Source organism: Schistocerca serialis, chromosome 1 (genome assembly GCF_023864345.2).
Source record: "Schistocerca serialis cubense isolate TAMUIC-IGC-003099 chromosome 1, iqSchSeri2.2, whole genome shotgun sequence".
Lineage (NCBI taxonomy): Eukaryota > Metazoa > Arthropoda > Insecta > Orthoptera > Acrididae > Schistocerca > Schistocerca serialis.
The window spans coordinates 892,342,641-892,360,208 of record NC_064638.1 but is presented as its reverse complement, the minus strand read 5'-3'; the positions used below and the strand labels follow the sequence as shown (position 1 = coordinate 892,360,208).

Below are 17,568 nucleotides of genomic sequence, written 5' to 3'. Positions count from 1 at the left end.
TGTTCAGTTTTTCAAGGCCTATCCACTGTGCCAGATTATAACTAAATCTGAGGGGGGTGCAAGGGGGAGGTTCCCTTGTTAGCATCACAACAAGAGCACTTGTGCACTGGGAAACCCTGAGGGCTAGATTTAACACTGCTAGACTGCTGCCTAACACACTTAAATCTGTTTATGTTGCTGCCCTGGCTGAGACTTTGTGTGCCATGGTTAATTCGAAAACCTGCTGCAAATTAGGATCAGAATACTTGAGAATCTGTTCGCATATGTGAGGATCTGGCAGATTTTGAATAGATGTGCCCCTGACCATGGCATTATTTTTATAACTTCCACACTTTCACTTAAATTTATAATTGAATGTAAGTTCCTGTAAGTCTGCTACCTACTGTGTATGAGTGCCACTAGGTTTCCTCCACAAACAAAAGAATTTGTAATGTGCAGCTGTCACATTAATCTGTTCATCCAACTATTTCTCTGGCACAGCAATTAATTCTTCATAAGGAACATTTCAGGGCGGATGGTGGGGAAAAGTTTGCCGCCAAGCCTGTACACTTAGCTGTGTTTGGTACTGAAACAGGCACTGCTGTCTGAGGCTGTGCTGCAGGAGGGCATTTTAGCGTTGGGTCATGAGCATTCCATCAGATTTTGCATCTACTGTACCTGAAACTGATCAAGGTATGTTCAGTTCTTGTGGAGGACTTGCCATGATGAATACACACAAAAATTGTGATGGAAAGTATTCATGGTCACTGAAAAAAAAAATTAATTAGAGACACAGAAAAGAAAAAGCACATGCAAGTACAGGCCATCTGTGGATACAGTTTCATCACCAGTTCTTGGGTTGGCCCAGCAGCGGATGCCAAGGAATAGATAGTTGCTGAGACAGAGAGCAAAATAATGACAAGCAAGCGTAATATGTAGGTAATGTTGTTTACTTAACTTTCTTCTGCAAGTCCAAACAGTATTCCACACCAGTCTGTTACACAGGCACATTCATCATAAACAATCACAATAACATCACTTAAAACTTCCGGGCTGTTAGGCCATGATCATTGTATAAAATTTTCTCCTAATGTTGCTTCTCCACCTGCAGGAGACATACAAATTTTGTCTAATTTAACACCTCCCACTTTTCTGTTAAAATTATTATGGAATTTATAAATCTCAATAAACTCTTTATATATATGCTTGTGATAATGTGATTTTTTCGATATGATTCGCCTCTCAGTGAATTTTATTTCATGATCACCCTTTTGGTACCGCTATGGCCGGTGATCCGTATGTCCTAGGCGGCAATTCCTCTTGTGTTCAATGAGATGGGTGTTAACACTTCTTTTTATGATATCAATAAAAACCAGTCCACAACTACAAGAAATTTTATATACACCCGGTGTAGCCAAAGGATCTTGTATACCTTTTGCTGATCTTGAACATTCTTTTATCATCCTGGTTGGTCTGAAGGTAGTTTCCACACCTTACGTGCTCAACACTTTCCCAGTGTGATCTGTAATCATACTGATGAACAGAGGGAAAACTTTCTCTTTGGGGGCGACCATGGTTCCCCATCGGTCCTGATTCTCTCCCTAGGGCAAAGTGCTTTATCTCTCTCCTTGTTAGAATAACCATTCTTTTCGAATGTCAACCATAGATGTTCAAGCTCATCTTTTAAGTAAGTCAGTTCACAAATTTTCTGCGCCCTATCTACCAAGGTTTTAATCAACCCCTGTTTTGGATTGGGGTGGTGGCTAGAATCTATATGTAGGTAACGGTCAGTATGCGTGGCTTTTCTGTATACTTTAGAGCCCAATGTCCTGTCCTTTCATTTGATAACAGACACATCCAAGAAATTGAGCTTGCTGTTATTCTCTGTCTCCATAGTAAATCGTATTTTCAGATTGATACTGTTGAGACGCACCAGGAATGCATCCAATTCCTCTGCATAGAGAAGCTATTGAGATTTATAAACACCATAATAATTTTAACAGAAAAGAGGAAGGTGTTAAATTACACAAAGTTAGGATGACAACATTGCAACATACAATGCCGATCAATTATTTTCAGTCAGTAGCCGGGATGTTAGTACCAGCAATGAAAGCTTGTATTATGTGATCGTCACCATAACAGACAGACAAACTAGTTATGCTGCAGCAACTCCAAGTGAATTCCGCAATTGGACTGGCTGGTGTTGGTGCAACATCGTCTTAAGCAGGATCGGTGATGGTGTTGTTCAAACATGCAGCCAAGGGTATGTCTATGACCTGGCTGTAGATTGGCAGGCTAGTCACTTATGTTACAGCCAAGCTCTGGATGTAGAATGCCTGGCATGGTGTCAGTAATGTATGACACCACATTATTAGTCTTCACCACATCAACCATTTCCCTGCAAGCGTTGTCTTAAACATAGAAGGCTAGGATAATTAGTCGCATTTGATTTCACTCTCCGCCTTTAGTAAAATGTCAACTACATAGTGCCTTCCAAGCATACAAGTTGAAGAAGGAACATGATTTTGATAAACATCCATTTTAGTTTATACGTACTACATACATACTTCTAGTATCATTGAAATATTGTCTATTGACAGAATGTAGAGCCATTATGAATTTACTTTATTTAACTGCTCCACTGCAAACAGGTTATGCTCCAATGCCCAAAGGCTGTCCATTTTAAAAACACGCATTTTCCTGTCCTACCTTTTTTTTACATGTATCTTTCTCACAAGAATTTTTAAGGTTACATGATAGCTGTACTTTTGTGATTAAGTCTCTTTGTTAATAATGTAAAAAAAGGAGTATTGCATAATTTTTATTTAATATTAAAATGTTCATTCTTTCAGGTGTTCGATGTTGTTCTAAATGGGGATCTCACAATAGTTCCAGACTTAGATATTTTTGATAGAGTTGGAAGAGGAGTTGCTCATGATGAATACATACCATTCAGTGTTGTAAAAGGGAAACTTTACTATAATGAAGAAGAGTCTGATATACGTGGAGGGAAGATAAGAGTCGAATTTATCAAGGTAAATGTGTAATAATTGTTTCCTTTTTTATAGCCAAGATTAAAATTTGAAATTTTATTGTACAAATACCTCTACAAGCATTGCTGTGTATTTATGTCCAACAAAATGTCAGCACTGACTCCACAATACATTTTGGAAATTCATTGTTTCAGGGATATCGAGACAACCCTAAAATAAATGCAATTTGTGTAGTAAAAGGAAAATTAGAAAGTAAGTAATGCATTAAATTGTTCAATTTGATATTTAGAAGTACTGGGTCATGCGTAAAGAAGGCATGCCTTTCAGATGAGTGTAATTTGTTTTATTTTCATTGTAAAACCTTTTTTATTAGGCCGAAGTCTGTTACAAAAACTGTTTTTTTTTTTATGGATGAAGATTGATTGCTTAATTTGATAACATTGTATTGCAATAATAACATTCTATTTGTTGTACATGCATTTGGGGTCCCTGTACATAACAGCAGAAACTTGAGCACATTGTTGCATTTATAAGCAAACCTATCTTAGTATAAACTTTCAAGAATCAGAATTAAGTGAAAAATCTAGAGATATTCTACAGTCTCCTTACCTATCACCCATGGAGGGACCATAAAGAGAGTAAGACTAATTACAGTATGCACAGAGGCTTTCTTCCTGCTCTGTGTGTATATGGTTGGAACGGGAAGGGAGTCTTAACATCTGATGCTCTCTGCCACCATGCACTTAACAGTGCTTTGCAGAGTATGTATATAGATACAGATGTAGTTTGTCCATAATACATGGTCAACAGTCTCAGATCATTTGCTGGTATTTACTTTATTTAATATTCACAGCCAGAATCATTTCTCTGTATAATCATTTTGTGGTCGAAGCTCTTTCCTTGGCTATGTTTGCTTCCTAATATATAATAAGGAAATATGGTTCTGCCTTGAGTGGTATGCTTGGTACAAAAATGCTTCAATTTTTTGACGAGTACTTCATGCATTATCTTTTCTTCTTTTTTTAGTTATTATTATTATTATTATAAGAGCGTGAAGTTAATTATCCCAAAGTACACTGAATACAGTCTGTCAGCACTTTTTTTTTTTTTTTTTTTTTTTTTTTTTTTTTTTTTTTGTAAATGTGCTTTTTTTTCTCACTGCGTGTGATACTCTTACAGATGTTCCAAAACTGGCACCACTCCCAAATGAGCCCGACTCGGATGACTACCAGGAAGAAACAGAGGAACGACGAGCATCAAAGAATCGTAGGCCTAGTGGTCCACGCACTCCAGACCCTTACTCAGTAGATGAGACTTCTGTTATGCTCCCTGTTTTTGTGGCCATTGGTGCATTCATCCCTCTCCTTTTCTGTCTGTGTAAGCTGTGATGGCCTGGGCGGGCAGCGAACCGTCGGCAGCGAGAGTGGCGGGATAGTGACGCGTGGTTGCGCCCGCCACCCTCTGCTATCGACCGCTGCCCGCTTTGCCAGAGGTCACCGTTGGATTCTTAATGCTATGGTGCACGTCCAGATGCTACAGAGAGCTCAGCACTTTGTATTACTTTATGAAAAGTATGTAGTGCACCTGCAAATGTTCAGTATTGTGAGAGACTGCATTGTGTAGAAACTATCACTAAAGCATCAAAAACTACAGCAGTATTATAGATATGCACTGCATGGATTTGTGTGTGTCTGTACAAGTTTTCACCGGGAGACTAATTCTGTGCTGCCTAGCATTCAGATCAGTGGAGAATTAGCAGGCTGGTTCAAATTGTCACTGCAGTTTGATAACCTAAAATTTCCTCATTGCCATATATCAATAGAAAGAAGGGATCCACATATTCCAACCATTGATTTGGCAATTCTGAATGTGTATTGATATAATGTGGGTTTAACTGATAAATTTACGTATTATTGTATCAATTTGGGCACAACAGAAGACTTATCAATTGCATCATTATTACAAGAATTACCACATGATGCATCCAGGCTACGCCTCATGAATGTTGTGAGTTTTGTATGTGGAACAATCACAAAAAGACAGATTCTAACCATGTGCTTATCTCTGTCAAGAACTGAAACTCAGTATACTCTGTTAATTTTTGTTTACATGTTTACATTCAGAATTTATGTGCAGTCTCTCTCTCTCTCTCTCTCTCTCTCTCTCTCTCTCTCTCTCTCACTCACCCTTTCTTTCTCTTTTTGTGTGTGTATAAGATGGGATTGTGTGTTCGTTTTGAGGGTTGGTGGGAAGTACAGTGATTTATGCTTTGTTCCGGACTTTTATTGTATTTGTAAAATAATTCTGAAACATAATTTCAGTTTTATAAAGTCTAAAGTGTCTATTGACATCAGAGTAAGTCAGGGTGGACTTTAGAAGAAAAAAAAAAATGAAGAAGAACACACATTTGTAATTTGACTATTTTCCATCTGCTATTTTTTGCTCCATGACACAGAGAGAAATTTCTGTTCTATTTACCTTTTCTTCTAGGAAATTGTCCCATTTATGTCAATGCCAGGTAATCTTAACTTTAGCAGATGAGCAATCTTTATAAATCTTTTACAAGTGATTATTTCAGTTCCAATGAAATATTAGAACGATATGTATGTTCCTCATTGAACTCTGTTTATGTGTCTGGATGACTCTATTATGAATGTAACGGGTAATCCAGTTAAACTTTTAGATTTTGTATTATGAATTACAAATGTAATTCATGGTTAGTGGTGCTAGAAATTTCAGGATTGATTGACAGTTTGTTGGTCTTTTTTCCATAATAAATGTTGATAGGGTGGAGCCATTTCCAGCTAAATGGCTATAGTTTAGTTTAGATATGATAAGAGAACACAGCATTTCATGAACAGTTCATGTCTCAATGGCAACAGAATACAAACTCTTCATATTGTTAACTGTAAACTGTACTTTTGTGCCACTGAAAACTATTACTTTGTTAATTATATACATTTTAGGCAGACATCTCTCCAAGAATGACAAATCTTATGTGCTTAGAACAAGACAGTAACACACCACTATATTTTTGCTATCTCAGTGCACTTTATCCTCAAAGAGTGTTGCTTTAACCAAAAGGGATTAAATTAAATAAAAGGTATGGGTGATGGAACACTTGATGATTAAATTTCAGACTTAATTTGTAATCCTCCTTTATGGGCCGATGATAAATACATAGATTCCCAAACCTGCTTCATATCATTCGCCGTTAGCATAATATTCTTTAATGCTTGTTTTTCATACAGACAGCGTACTAAAAATAAGTATCCAGTGTCTGTCTGAGAATTCTTCTCCTCCATTGTCTCCATTTCTTTAACTCATACTGCACACTAGTATTGCTGTCTTCTTCTTATGGCCTTATTTATTTATGCTCTTTCATGATGAGCTATGTCTATTGATAGGGCTTCTGGTGTGTTGTTCATCTCTCTTTTTGTCTATGTGTTTTAATGTTATGTTGCAATTACTTCACCATTTCCCTACACAAATCATTTTATATCATTTCAGTTTTAAATTTGCTTGCCATGCTGTCTCTCTGCCATTAATGTTCCATCACCAGCAAATAAGTTACACTTCATTTTCCCATGCAGTTTAGTGGAACACAGCTATTTCTGGCTGTATTTCATGATACACAATAAATTCCCTTTAATTTGTATGTTGGACATTTGGGATTGCTTCTTTGATACTTACTTTTCTACATACTTAAACTGCTGTGCCCGTGTTGACTAACCTTCTCCTTTTTTTTTTTTTTTTTTTTTTCCAGCCCTAATTCAATTGTTATTGTTACCTTACCTAACACACCACATTTAATTTTAAGAATGTTTGCAGTAATAGAGTTGATTTGAAACATTTCACAAATAGTGTGAAACATGCACTAGAAATCTATAAGGGGCATTAGTTAACTGATAAAGTTACTAGGTACATTACCTACCTTTGAGTACAAACTTTCACAAGTTCAGAAGTGAACTACACTGTGTGATAGTTCATCACTGTGTCAGTGCAGAAACACAAAACATCTTTGAAAACATTCAAATATTTGCTATCGTATTAGCAGGCTGTATCATCTGTTGCAGTGTGTGCGTGTGAAAAGACAGGCACCCAGAATTGTTATTCAGTTTGGGTTATTCTGAAAGTAAATGTACAGGGGCTCTCACGGGACTATGTCCTGGTTCACTCTGGTACTATTGGACAATCATCATGCTTATTCACATGTTTATTTAACATATACCAAAGCATACATGTGCATTATTTTTCTGCTTTCTCATATACAAAAAGAATGTTAACTGTCTTTAACTCTCACACCTCGTGACCTTAAAGCTGATGAATCTAGTAAAATAACAATGTGTGGGCCAAGTGAATCCTACTAGTCATAATTAATTGAGATGATGACTTCTGACATTATTATTTTGAAATAAATATGCCAAATAATAATTGGTGTAGCCAACTGGGTACAGAATCGCTTTCATTTTGCATCAGTTGAAAGGATAGAAAGTTATATACTTATGCAGAACAATGTACGAGTTTAATTTTACCTCACCCTTTGATGCCATCTGAACATGCTAATTCAGTTTTTACAGTTTAATCAGCCATGTCAGTATTTGAAAGAATCATGTACTTTCTGTTTAATGTGTAGAAGTTGTTAAAATTTGTTTGATAAATTTCTCGAATTACTAGCTGAAAATTTCAAAAGTATCACATGGACCGATCATGTTATCGTGGTGTGTAATGAACAAGCAAGGCCTGTACAGTATGGTCTTTATGATCACTATGACTCCTTGTAATTTATCATTTTATTGAACTGCGTTTGTGGATGATACGAACAGTGAACGAATAGGTATGGTGACTTTTAGTGTCATTTAACACATTTTACATTATTATTTGCACTGTTTCAGAATTATTGTAAGGTTGATATACTCCACTAATGTAGTTGAAAAGGGAGGAACACAATATTCATAAGCATAAGTTAGCTTGCTGAATAATTTCAAATTTGTTTAAAACTGAAAATTATTTAATATACTGGCCATGCACTTTTACTTCTGTGTCTTGTAGACTAATAATGCAGGTTGCCGCACTGAAATAAAATGATATTCCCTATGTTTGTTAAAAATGTGGTGGTTGGTGATGTGATAAAGAACATTTTATGAACAGCTATAATGTATTGCTGCATCAGCTGTTGTGTGTTGTACATATGATTGTAACAAATATTTTTCATTGATGAATGGGAAATGTTAAAACATAATGTTGTCTCATTTTTATTATTGAAGACAGTGTCACTAAAGTTTTTGGGTGGTGTCTGTTCAGAATGTGCAAAATTTGTGTGAAGATGCATGAATCAGTTTGGAGATGAACAGTTACTATCTCAGTGACTTTTTTGTGGGAATGTTTCGCCTCTCTATTTGAAATAATGAATTACATAAGTTTTCCTCTTGACCCTGCTTATGTGTGGAACATATTTTCAAATGCCTGACATGATTTTTGATGACCGGTGCAATGAAGACGCTTAAATTCAATGAGCTGTTTTGTTGTTAATTTTTTTATATTACGCTTTTTTTAATTTGGCAGTTCTGCCAATGAAACATATTTTTCATGTTATATAGTAATTTTTATGTGTGTTGTGCATTTTATGAAGTTATTGTTTGCTATAAATATCAGTATTTTGAGGATTAATTGTTGTGGGGTTTTGTCAGATGAAATAAACGAATTGTTGCATATTTGAAAGTACCATTTTCCTTGCAGACTTTGTTTTCCATGTGCTTCATTACTTTATACTACTTAAAAAGTTGATAATCATTCCATGAAACATTGCTCACAAAGTAGCTGGAATAAAATTTTATCAATTTTAAAATGTATGTACCATTTTAAACAAAGCTGTATTTATATATAAGCATTGAAAAAGTCAGATATGACTTGTTAAACTACTTACAGAGCAGTTCAGTAGATTCACTTTGTACCAAGATTGTGCTACCAAGGGATATGTGCAGACTTCCATATGTTATCACATACCTGTATGTGCTGTACATTGCCTCAATCTACATGAATACTGGAGTAATATGCATGTGTGTAACTGCAGTGTTAGTACAAATATTTATCTGTTGTTTTGTTTATAAAAATTGTTTGCTACTTTAATAAAATCAATAAAATGGGATAAGTTCTGTTTTAAAATTGACAATAGTTCAGTTTTTGGAAACTGGTTACAACAGGGATTATGTTTGTATGTCACATGATTCGTGATGTTCATGTTGATATGTTGTTAGTTTAGTATAATAGGATGTGAATAACCAAAAAAGAGAAAAGGGCAGAGTGTCTTGAAAACCATAATACATGGCTGTCAACAAACAAAATAGAATTATGATTGATCTTTGAATTCAGTTGTGATTTACACGTCGTTCCTGTAGATAAAAAGATGCGTTACACTTTGTATACAGATAAATGGGCACTCTGCAATTAAATTATTAGATTGTGATGATACAATTTGCATGCAGCAGGCTCTTTCAAGGGAATATGATTAAGCATATATTAGTGCAGTCACCTCTCTCTTGAAGGGTTGTGATATATAGCTGCAACGTGTATGCTTCAAGTCTGTGTGACTGAAATATTTTATTTCTCTAAGAATGATGTATGTGCCATCCTCTTGTACCCACCTGTCTGTGTATGTTCTGCAAAGGCAAAGCATTACTGTCTATGTATGTGTGAACTGTCTTCCATCTTGAACTTTTCCAGACTTTAGGTAAGTAGATTCCTGACTATAACTTTCATTTGTTTGTCATACTGAGATTCTTGGAAGGAGAGTGAATAGGTACATCCCTTTGTTTTGTCATTTAGATTTCTACTATCGTGTACAACATCTACTTTTCACCAGATAGGGACATAATTAGCCTAGTGAAGCAATTGTTCTGACCCTATTTTATTGGGAACTTCAATGCCACAACACACTGTAAGGTTGTACATATCATATCCCATTCAAACAGCAACTGATTACCGAGTTAGATCTCTCTTTACTTAATACTGACAACTAACACACACATGTAGCATGCAGTCACATCCTTGCTCTACTATTAGCCAACCAACATGACACTTATCTCTGGTTGTATCCTGCGAACAGTTTCAGATCTGCAGCAAAACAGAGGTGGATTCGTACAACAGCAACTACATGGTCACACAATGGAAACTTCAGGTTGGAATATTAAAAAAATAAGGAAAAGATAGATTACTACCCACCTTAAAGATGACACATTGAGTTGCAGATAGGCACGCTGAAAATACGCCGACACGTGAGCTTTCGGCCAACGCCTTCACCCAAGCAAGCAAACCTCACGCACACATGATCACTATATCTGGCAGCTTGTATTGAAAAAGCAACTGTCACGCAGAACAGAAGGTGCAATCTGGAGTGAGCGGGGAAGGGAAGGGATAGCAGAGTATGGGTGGGGAGAGAGAAGAGTACTGCTTGATGGAGTATCCAGGGACTGGACTGTCAACAGGTGTAATGTCGGTAAGCTATGGGGCAGGAAGGTTAGGGAGAGGACTGGAGGACGAGCAATGAAAAAAGAGAGGAACAAAAAAGGGGAAAGACAAGTGGCTACATTGGCAGAGGGTGGAAGACGTAAATAAGGAGGAGGTGATAGGACAGAGAGGGTGGAAACTGTCGGGTGGAAGGTGTGGGGACAGTGGGTTACGGTAGGTTGAGGCCAATATAATTTCAGAAGTTAACATGTAAGGTTAACTCCAAGTATTTCAATGACTGCTGCACTACTCGATTTCAATGGCTGCTTCACTACTCAACCCATCTGAATCCGCCCTTCCACCTCCGGCTTTTCTGAGCTGTGCAAATGAGAGTTATCCTTACAACACTTTCCTGACGTCAACTACGGTATCCTACTATCCCCACACCCTCCACCCAACAGTTTCCACCTCCTCTGTCTTATCACCTCCTCTCAATTTTCATGCTCCACCCTCTTTGTGTGCCACGCTCTGCCCAGGTACACACCCATCTTTTCCCCTTCCCCACTTCTCCTCTTTCTAGCTCCACATCCCCCCCCCCCCCCCCCCCAATCTGCTCACAACCCACAGCGCTCTTTCTTTGCCGCCACCTGTATCTTGCTAATCCTCCCCCTTACCCACCCTCTTCAGATTCCTGCTTGCTACTGTACGTGACAGTTGCATTGCAGTCCCAGCTGCCAGAGATAGCAATCGTGTGCATGAGGTGTGCTTGCTTGTGTGAATGAATGTGTGTGTTTCCTTTTCTGACAGAGGCTTTGGCTGAAAGCTAGTTTGTAAGTGTCTTTCTGAAACAACACGATGTAAGACCAAAGCTAGAATTTTTGAGATGGTACAAACTCGATTGGAAACTTAGAAGATTGTGACGGTGCTGCAAGAGAAGAGCTAGGTTTGATATAACAAGTGTCATTTATAACACGATTACTACATTTAGATCCATGTAGTTGAGTCACAACTACATTAAGGATGTAAACAAAGACTGAATACAATCATCTAAATAATACTTTCAGTCTGCCGATGACACACTTAAGTTCAGCTTGGAACTAACTGTTACCAGTTGTCAGTAAAGTTCTAATACACAGTCAAAGCATAGGTGGGCAGCACAGATAATGGTCTTACTTCTGCAGGTACACTCTCTCCATACTAGATTCCAGACTTCTTGACAAGATGTGTGGGGGCTATCCTACACTCAGTGACATCAGACTCCCGCTTCATCAGGCTGTGAAATGTTGAAAATACCCATTGCCTTAACATCTCGTGCCCCATAGAGCATTTTCTGAAAAGTTTCTGCTCATTGTCACATAGTTCTCTGCTTCTACAGATCCATGTGGCTTGGTAGGGGGTATTATTTCCAAATACAAAGCTTCATTGCTATAGCTGGTGCTTGCCCGGGCCTACCTTAGTTGAGGCTTGCTGTTATAAATGTTAGAGGTGCAATTATACCCCACATACACATTTGGATACTTTTGAGTGAATGTAAATTTTGTCCCTTATCCTACCCTAAATAGAACAAGACACTTCTAATCACTAACATGATTGCAGTAAACTGAAAGAGATAAATTAAAACAAACGAACATTACTTTCAATAAGCAATTTCAATTGAACCACTTTCTTTATACATACATATATTATCATGAATACAGTGCCTGTGTTTTATTAATGTATTTATGTAGTTACCTTATATTTTTGTTGGCTTTGGTAAAGAACACTTTTTTTTTATTTTGCCCTCTTTCTGTTTGAATAGGTGTATCACTTCTCAATGACTGACAGCTTTCATATCATACTAACTCATGCTCATGAATTCAATTCACAATTGTAGTTGTACATATTTTTCAACATCAGTCCTCCCTTATTATTCTAGATATGGACATGTAACAGTTCCTGCAGCAGTATCGACACACAATGCCTTGTTAGAATTAACACTTATCAGTTTTCTGAAGTACTGTACTATTGATACATGAATCCAAGGTGTGTGTGATAGAAATTTTTCCTTTGTGAATCTGATTTTTTCTCCAAATCTTCTAATTTATATCCAGTTATCTAAATATCATCAAGATGCCTAATAACGTAAGCTATGGGCATATCTAACTTCAGTTCTGTTAAATTCACTTTTTCAATAGTAATTGTACAACTGGAGTACTCAGTCTTGAGAGCAAGTACAATGTAGTCACTTAGACTTCTTTTGATTGAATCAATATTTTGGCACAGTAACTGTATCATCTCCTGTAAAATTTCAGTTCAGCCATGCTCTTTATCTGTGGGATTTTCATTATTACATAAAATAGTCGGACCTTTTTCCTGACAGGCAACAACCGACCATTCATAACCCCTAAGTGTGGTCCACATATATTGCCAAGCTTAACTACTTTCCTGTTATAACGTGTAGGTGTGTCTGCACTGGCTGCAACATCTTAACCTCACAAACTTTATGATCAAGGGTACAAAAGTCTGTTTACAAATCTTGCAGTTTCTTTCTAATGTTAAATAGATACTCATTGCTCAATTTTGCCCACCGTCTTTTCACCTTGTCAGCTACTATTATATCCTCCTCTGGAACTATATATGAGACAAAAACATCTAAATCAGTATTTGTAACAGCTGATACCTGCTGTTCTCTGTTAGCGCTGCTGGGAACATCTTACCTTTAATGTCTTCCCAGGTAGATGTATAAAGTAAGGCTGTAGAATTCCTTTCTGTTCATTTACAAGAGCATTAATTACCTTATCATATTCGCTTTCTAACTCATTAAATATGATCATGAACTGAATTAATTGCTTGTTTATGATGATTATTATGGATACAAGTTGTAACTTTTTTCAGTGCTATTAATGTATCTCTTAAGACTTTTCTGTAACTTCTACTTGCCACTTGTAATAATTTCTGCATTTGAGTGTATTGTGGACAAGGTTTGGTTGAAACCAGTTAAAGTGCCTTTAACTACAGTAACTTGCACCTTCCTAAGCCATAACAATTGTCTTTGCTCTCTTCCACCATGTCTATTTTGATGTCTATTTTTGTTTTAAAGTATGAAGCTTTTTCCTCATCCAAACTACCAAACAGCATCTCACTGAGTCACCCACGAAGTTTTAGACTTCATGTTTGCTTCATTTTTCCTGGTTTGTTATTTGTCTGGTTACTTTGAGCATTCTCTATCTTCGTTTTGTGCCATTCTATTACTTGACATTCTAATAAATTCACGCTTAATTTCCATAGCCTTCTTTTACGGACATCTTCTACTATTTGTGATCATTGTTCTATTTTTTCATATTTACCTTTCAGTTCTTTTAAATTTATGTAGCTGACAATTTTCGGCATGATACTGTATGTTGTACAGTGAAGAACCAAAGGAACGTACTCCTGCCTAATGTTGTGCAGGAACCCCATTTTGGGACAATGATTAGTGGGAAATCTGAGGCACCCTAGCTTGGTGTGATGTATCATCCTCTAATTTTTTTCTGTATCTTCTTGTAGTACTTCTTTTGACAACATAATGAAAATGGATTGCTACTCACCATATGGTGGAGGTGTTGAATCACAGGTAGGCCCAACAAAACAAGTAAGCTTTCAGCCAAAAGGTCTTCTTCTACATTAGACAACATACACACACCTATTCAAACAAATACAACTCGCGCACATGTGACCACTGTCTCTGGCTGCCGAGGCCAGACTGTGAGCAACGGCACATGATGGGGGAAGCACTCTAGGTGGTGGGGCTAAAGAGGCTGGGCAGGAAAGGGGAGGGATAGCTGAGTAGTGGCAGGGGATGGTAAAGTGCTGCTTATGGGAGCATACAGAACTGAGGTGGGGAGAGGGTAGGACAGTTAGGTGCAGTCAGGAGATCAGATGGAGGATGGGGGGAACTGGCAAAGGAGAGAAGTAAAAAGATTGTGGGTGTGTTTGCAGAATAGAAGGCTGGGTAGTGCTGGAGTAAGAACATGAAGGGGGTAGGTGGGTGAAGGACAGTGACTAACAAAGACTGAGGCTAGGGGATTGTGGGAATGTAGGATATATTGCAGGGAGAATTCTCACCTGTGCAGTTTGGAAAAGCTGATGTTAATAGGAAGGATCCAGATAGCACAGGTTGTGAAGCAATCAATAAGTGAAGAATGTTGTGTTGGTTGGGAAGCATGCACAGCAACTGGGGTAGTCCAGCTGTTTCTTGGCCACAGTTTATCCGTGACCATTCATGCAGACAGGCAGCTTGTTGGTTGTCATATCCACATAGAATCCAGCACAGTGGTTGCAGCTTAGCATGTAGATCACATGACTGGTTTCACAGGTAGCCATGTGTTTGATGGGACAGGTAATGCTTGTGACCAGAATGGAATGGCGGGGGGGAGGGGGGGGGAGGATGTAGGGGACGGACATGTCTTGCATCTAGGTCTATTATGGGACATGAGGCAAGAGTAGGTTAGGTGGGTGGGGTAAGAAGGATAGTGGGTAGGACATTTCTCATTTCAGGGCATGGTGAGAGATAGTCAAAACCCTAATGGATATTGTGATTCAGTTGTTTCCCATATCCCAAGTGGTACTGAGTCACAGTAGGCATGCTCCTCTGTGGCCGGATGATAGGACTTCGAGAGGTGGTGTATGATGAGGATTGCCAACACATTATAGAGAAAATAAGGGATTGAGGAGGAAGCATACAAAATAAACATTTCAAATAGTGTTTTCTACAAAGAGCTGTAGGAATGTATTTAAAATGTACACACATGCTTTATTTTACATTATTGCCTGTATTTATTTACAGATTGTGCTTCTTTTTGCAAAGATTCATTCGATTTTACATATGAAAAGAATTCTCTACAATTAAAATTAAAATACACTCAACGGTAAATTTGTTGCACATCTCTGTCTATTTATGGTTCATTGAGGAAAAAATTCTATATTCCTAAGCATTTGAACCAGCAATGCTTATTTCAGCAAATTGGAAACCTGAATTTTTCTCTCTCAAGCTACTGGAAACATTAACACACCCTCTGTTTGCACTGCCTTCCAAAGATATGCCTTGCTTCAAAATATCCTTTGTAATGCAAAATTCGTCATACAGACAATCTTCATGTGTGTTAACGATTATTTAAAACCACCGCATCTATATTACTGCACATTTATTGTGTTACAATCAGTTTTGGTTTTTGAACATCTAAAGAATGCCAAGTTATGCTGAAGTCGTGACGTAATTAGTCTGGTTCTCATACATAATGTTAAAGACCATATCCAAGTGCTCTGAGCATAAACATGTAATTGATTAGCCTTGACAGGCTACAAATCAACCACCTTCAGTGTGAATGCCCCATAACGTTCGACCTCCTGTGGGAATCTCAAAGTAGCAAGCAAGGGGGACACGGATGAGGTCTGCGGATAGGTGGTGATAGTTGGAAATGTGGGTCCAGACCACGTATCAGTGTCCCTTCAAGCTGCCCTGGATAACACCGGGGTCAACAAGTCATGCTCACAAGCTGATGCTGCCCCGGCACCAGTGCCAATAGTGACGACTGCAATCCCATTCAGGCCGATGATATGTATATTACATAGCTCATTGTCCTCGTGATGGCCCTCATCCCAGACTGTCACAACTCCCATCACAACACAGAGGGATGGACACATAAACAACATTCACCTAAACAGCGCAAGAGGAGGCATCAATCTGTCTCGGAACAAGACAACTCACTTTCCATGGACACTTCAGAGGCTGTTGAGCCCGACAAGACCTCAGAGAACCTGCGCAATGACAATACTGATGACAACATGACACCAGATGTGCTGATGCTTAATCTGCTAGTTCACTCATTGCACCTGTACCAATGGACTGTGCCATTACAATTGCCACCAAGATGTCCTCCACTGCTGTGGACAAGTTGGAACATATGAACACTACAATGTCAGTGTTCTGGCATAAAGTCAAGTGCCAGCATGCCAGTCGAAAACGATAGAGCTGAGAGGGCTGTGAAGAAAACATCAGCCACTTGCACGCTGACCAACCTGTTTCCAGGTCGACAACGTGATGGCAGGTCCTCTACGTGAAGAAAACATAAGTGCCGCGTCAGCTGGTTGCAGACAGTTCTGCGAGCTCTACAAGAAGCGTCAAGACCAGCGACCTGGATAGAAGCATTCCCTGTACTGCTTCTCTTGTATTACGAATTGTATATACTGAAGAGATTTCTTGTGTGTCTGTTGCTCTTTGCCCGCGACTCATCTGTATTTCTCAAAGTTAAGTATTGTCATGTATTTTCTGTAAATAAAATTCACTAATATGATTTGCAGTTGTGTGAGTCATGTGGTGTATGGCACACCTTTATGCTGACCCCCCACCCCCCGAAGGCTTTCCCGACCATGATGCGGTTCAACTCCAAACATGATGCCGAATAGCAACATTAATGACATTAGCTCCTGAGTGAAAATTCCAACGGCTGTGAGAGATGATATGGGCATCAGACGGTGATATTGCACTACTAAAGGCAGTACACTTGGGCACATTGCCAGACATTGTGGGCTATACCACTTATCACTCCCCTGCTGACCACGTCATACGTGGAATAGCCATCTGTGTCTGCAAGGACATCCCAGTAGCTGACAATCACATACCTTCCATTGACCAGAGGCATGGTGATCACCATCATGGGAACACACACTGTCAACATTTACACCCCATCAGGCTTTATCCATGGACAAGACAGAGCACACTCCTACTAAGAAGAAATCGCCCCTTTCTTTCTTGGGCACTGCAACCATTATTTGCTTGGGGTGATTTTAATTGTGTCCTGCAATCTAACAGTCAAATGCCCCACTCCAGCACCTCTCAAGAACTGTATCTTGTCATCTGTGACCTGTTGCTCTGCTACACATAAGAAGTTTGGCATGCCAATACACCTGAACATACCAGACTGGTCACTTCACGAGTCACCTTGACAGGAGTTACATCTCTTGGAAACTCACAGTTGCCCTCCATGGAGCAGAACTTTGCCCTTGCCCTTTTTGGACTACTGTGCCTACATTAGCAATATTCTCCTCCTGCAACAAGTGGTCGGGCACAGTCGTGCGCCATGGAAATTGAACACCTCCCACCTGCATGATACCGAATGTTTTCAAAGCATTA

At 38.6% G+C, this 17,568-nt stretch overlaps 1 protein-coding gene across 1 annotated transcript in view; it reads left to right on the top strand.

The window, feature by feature from the left end:
* The window catches only part of LOC126411433 (malectin-A), a 35,148-nt gene extending 26,011 nt beyond the window's left edge, over positions 1–9,137 (top strand). Inside the window, exons 2-4 of the mRNA XM_050081363.1 lie at positions 2,832–3,014; positions 3,167–3,224; positions 4,152–9,137. Coding sequence (XP_049937320.1) covers positions 2,832–3,014; positions 3,167–3,224; positions 4,152–4,360 — 450 coding nt within the window. The 3' untranslated portion in view covers positions 4,361–9,137. The remainder of the gene's footprint in view (positions 1–2,831; positions 3,015–3,166; positions 3,225–4,151) is intronic.
* Positions 9,138–17,568: the final 8,431 nt, after the last annotated feature.